Source organism: Belonocnema kinseyi, chromosome 1 (assembly GCF_010883055.1).
Source record: "Belonocnema kinseyi isolate 2016_QV_RU_SX_M_011 chromosome 1, B_treatae_v1, whole genome shotgun sequence".
Taxonomy (NCBI): domain Eukaryota; kingdom Metazoa; phylum Arthropoda; class Insecta; order Hymenoptera; family Cynipidae; genus Belonocnema; species Belonocnema kinseyi.
Window position 1 is genome coordinate 95,603,257 of NC_046657.1, and position 3,902 is coordinate 95,607,158.

Here is a 3,902-nt window from a genome sequence, read left to right on the forward strand (position 1 = left end):
AGTTAATTTTGGATTTGATCGATAAACATCTTGGTTTTGCGCGTTAAAAAAATATGTTTGAAAAAATTTTTATTTTCGTGCTTTTAATATTTCCGTGGATGGAAGTTTTTTTTTACATTTCTGGAGGCCCCCAAATGGTTCCAGATTTCTATTTGCAGTCCCATCAGAGATTACTAATGTTTAGCAGACTTCTGTTTTCAAAAAATAATGTTAAAATTTATAGAACTGTAAAGATAATTTTATTATATCTAGAACGTTGTTATTGTTAAAAATACGCTAGAAAATACACAAAAATGACTTTATGTGCCATATGCCTCAAAGTTAAATTGCATAGTCTTATACAGTATAATCTTATTCCGAAAAATGTCGTCAGCAATTGTTTTATTGCATAATAAATAAATTATCTAAGAGCCGTATTCTCTCTTACATAGAATAGAATAGAAGAGATTTCAAAAATTTTAAATCTCTACTGTGTATTTTTTTAGAATGTTGAAAGTTTAATTTTTAAATTAGGAAAGACTGTCAATTGCGAAACTATTTCTAAATCATAATATTTCACCATCTTTTCCGCTGATCAGTGGAGAAAAGATCGCGATATAAATATCACAGTTTGTGAAACTCGCGCAGAACGTATCAAATATAAATATAGATGCTCAGTTTACTAATTTCCTTTACGTTGAAAAGAAGTAAACAAAACTTGAAGTGGTGATTTTAATGCATAAAAATAAACGCATTTAAAGTGCTTTCTTTTAATTTTTTACTTGTTACTCTGTACGTGCTTATACATCCTTCAAAAATTAAAACAAAAAGTTGTTTACATGGTGTCTACCCTACCTGCAAAACCTGGATTTGTCAGGGAATTTTTATATACCTGAAAAAAATGGGAAATATCGCGGAATTTTTTCGAGCCTGCTTAATTTTTTTTTCATTTGCAATATAAAATAGAATCACAATGATTTTTGGTTTATGAAAGTATCTTTATATGATTTTATTTAACAATTTTCTTCAAAATTCGTGTTTTGTTGTTGTTCAAAACTGATTTAACTGAAAATTTAATTATTTTATTTTTGGTCAAAAACTGAGCTTTTTCAATTCAAAATTCAACTATTTCGTTGAAAATTCATGAATTTTTGGTGGAAAATGAATCTTATTTATTTAAAAATTAATCTTCTTGTTTGAAAATTCATCTCTTTGGGTGAAAATAAAACTGCTTGGCTGAAAGTTAAACATCTTCATTAAAACTTCGTCTTTTTGGTTTAAAATGTATCTATTCAGCATCTATTTTGGTTGAGGTCAATTTTTGTAAACTGGAAATTAAATTATTTCATTTTTTGGTGAACAGTTACCTATTTTTGTTGAAAATTCAATTATTTGTTTAAAAATTCATCTTTTTAGTTGAAAATTTAACTATTTGATTAAGAATTCATGCATTTTGTTCAAAAATCATCTTTTTTTTAGAGAAAATTAATCTGTTTGGTTGAAAATTCAACTATTTTGTTAAAAATTCATCTATCTTGTTGAAAATGCCAAATTTTTACTTGAAAATTTACGAATTTCAATCAATATAATGTCCATATATTTATTTTACCTAAATATGCACTGAATTTAAAGTAGATAAAATAAAAAAGGGTTTGAATTCTTTTGCTAGAATTCATGAATTTTAGTGGCAAATTCAAGAAATGCTTAATTATGTGTAGAAGCATTATTTAATTAGTTAATTAATCGACCTGGGAAAAAACTGAATCGCCAAAGAATGTATTTCCAGGATTTGAGTAGACACCATGGGTTTATTTTTATCTTTGCAACTTCTTATACAATCGAAAAAATAGTTGTACATGCTTTTTAAAAATTGGTTTTTCCATCTCTGAAAAAATTCGAACATACCAAATGTATAACGTAATAATAGTTGTTAATACTTTTTAAAAATTGGGTTTTCCATCTCTGAAAAAATTCTAAACATGCCAAATGTATAACGTTTAGATTATTTTTTCGCAAGTGTCAAAATCAGCTGCGATCTGCCAACGCCACGTGCTCGAAAGAGGGTATTATTTTCTGAAGGGGGAAAAAAGTTTGAACGGATGTTAGTACAATCGCAGTTCGCAGCAACCAGCTGACGTGACACATAGTGTACAGTCCCACTTAAAAACATCTTAGCTGTCTGAATTCTGAACGAACAGCTCAACTCCGATTCTTAATCCAACGGTCCGACCACTGCATGACAGTGGTGAGCAATGTGAAGTTAAAGGAACACCTGTTGCCTTTTTCCGAAAAGCATGACCCATTTGCTGAAAAATTTGACTAACAGCATCTGGCATGCCTTTCACGCTCTGCAAGTCGACGGAGCTTTCGTCGTCGCAAAGTCAAAATTAAAGGTGGGTGCATAATATTACCCCCTTAAGGGAAAAAACCGACACTGCGCTCTCGATTCCAGAAGCAGAATCAATCTCCAAATTCGGGTGTGGTTTATTTTTGCAGCAACCTCGACCCTCAAAAGTTTTAGTAATTTAAGTTTTTGGATAATGTGAAAAATAACAATTTATAAAGAAAAGTACTATGGAAACTAATGATTTTTAAATATATTTGGTTTCTTGAATATTCTTCGAAATTGTAGATTTTAAAATTTTTTATTATATTTTAACACTAGCTATATTTATCGTGATACTCGAGAAACTTTCAAGTACTTTATTATAATCATACCTCATGGTTTTTATTTGAAGAGAAATATAATTGATTTTAAAAAAAAACTGATTTGGATTCGATTTTGTAATTTACCTTATTCAAAAGAACTCGCATGGATATGTCTAAATTTGGTTATTTCTTAGATTATAGAACATATAAAAATTCAATAAATTCAATAAGAAATTTAATTTTTAGGTTCTGACTGCTAACATTGGAACTCTAATGGATCTCTATGGAATCGAAAAAGGACTGGAACATTATCGAAGCACTCAAACATTGACTTTTGAACAATACGTTTATTATCTACAAAAGGAGGTAAACAAAAAATAAATCTAGTTTTATTTTCAAGAAAAAGATCTAAGATTATCTATTTTCTATGGCTTCATGCAAACTTTAGTGTTTCTTGTCCTCATTTTATATTTCAAGATTGGTAGAAATGTTTTTATTTTGAGGTTTAAGACCTCTGACTCACTCTAGATATAAAAAATAATTAAAATAGTGTCACAAATGTTAAAAACAGTGTCAAAATGTTGTCATAAAATTGTTGAAGTTTTAAAAATGAATCTCACAAGTCTTTTCCCTTTTTCTCATTATTCCATTTAAATTCGAATTAACAGACCCCAATAAGAAAATCCAACTATTTTGTGTTGAAAATTATCTATTTTTTGTTGAAAAGTTTACGATTAAATTCTTGGTAAAACAGTCTTCTTTTTGTAAAAAAATACATTATTTGGTTCAAAATGTAATTATTTTGTTGGCCATTTAACAACTTTGTTAAAAAGTCATACTTTTTTATTGAAAATTTAACTATTTTATTAAAATAACATTTTTATCAATTAAAAATGCAACTGTTTGCTTGAAATTTATCTGTTTCGGTTAAAAATTCACATTTTTGGCTGAGAATTTAATAGTTTTGTAAAAAATTCGTATTTTCAGCTAAAAAGTTCTACAATTTCTTAGAAAAATTAACTATTTGGTTAAAAATTCGTCTTTTTTAGTATAGAATCAAATTAAAGTATTTGTTTAGATATTTGTCTTTGCTGATTAAATTAACCCTTAAACGGCCAAAACGCCACTACCGGTACACTGCTTTTCAACAGCCAATAACTAAGACTATTCGGCACTAGAAAAAATTGAGACACATATAAGTTTATTGCTTAAGATCTCCTCTTTCCAAAGGTGCCAATGAAATTCCTCAAAAAATTTATTTATTATCCCAAAAT

General features: G+C 28.2%; 1 protein-coding gene across 2 annotated transcripts in view; it reads left to right on the forward strand.

The window, feature by feature from the left end:
• Nucleotides 1–686: 686 nt before the first annotated feature.
• LOC117171981 (differentially expressed in FDCP 6 homolog) overlaps nt 687–3,902 on the forward strand; it is a 12,430-nt gene continuing 9,214 nt past the window's right edge. The window contains exons 1-3 of one of the 2 annotated variants that reach the window (XM_033359689.1): nt 687–771; nt 1,997–2,372; nt 2,875–2,994. In XM_033359689.1, coding sequence (XP_033215580.1) covers nt 2,274–2,372; nt 2,875–2,994 — 219 coding nt within the window. In that variant the 5' untranslated portion in view covers nt 687–771; nt 1,997–2,273. Of the gene's footprint in view, nt 772–1,994; nt 2,373–2,874; nt 2,995–3,902 lie in introns of those variants that run through there. The other variant, XM_033359697.1, reaches the window with a different exon arrangement.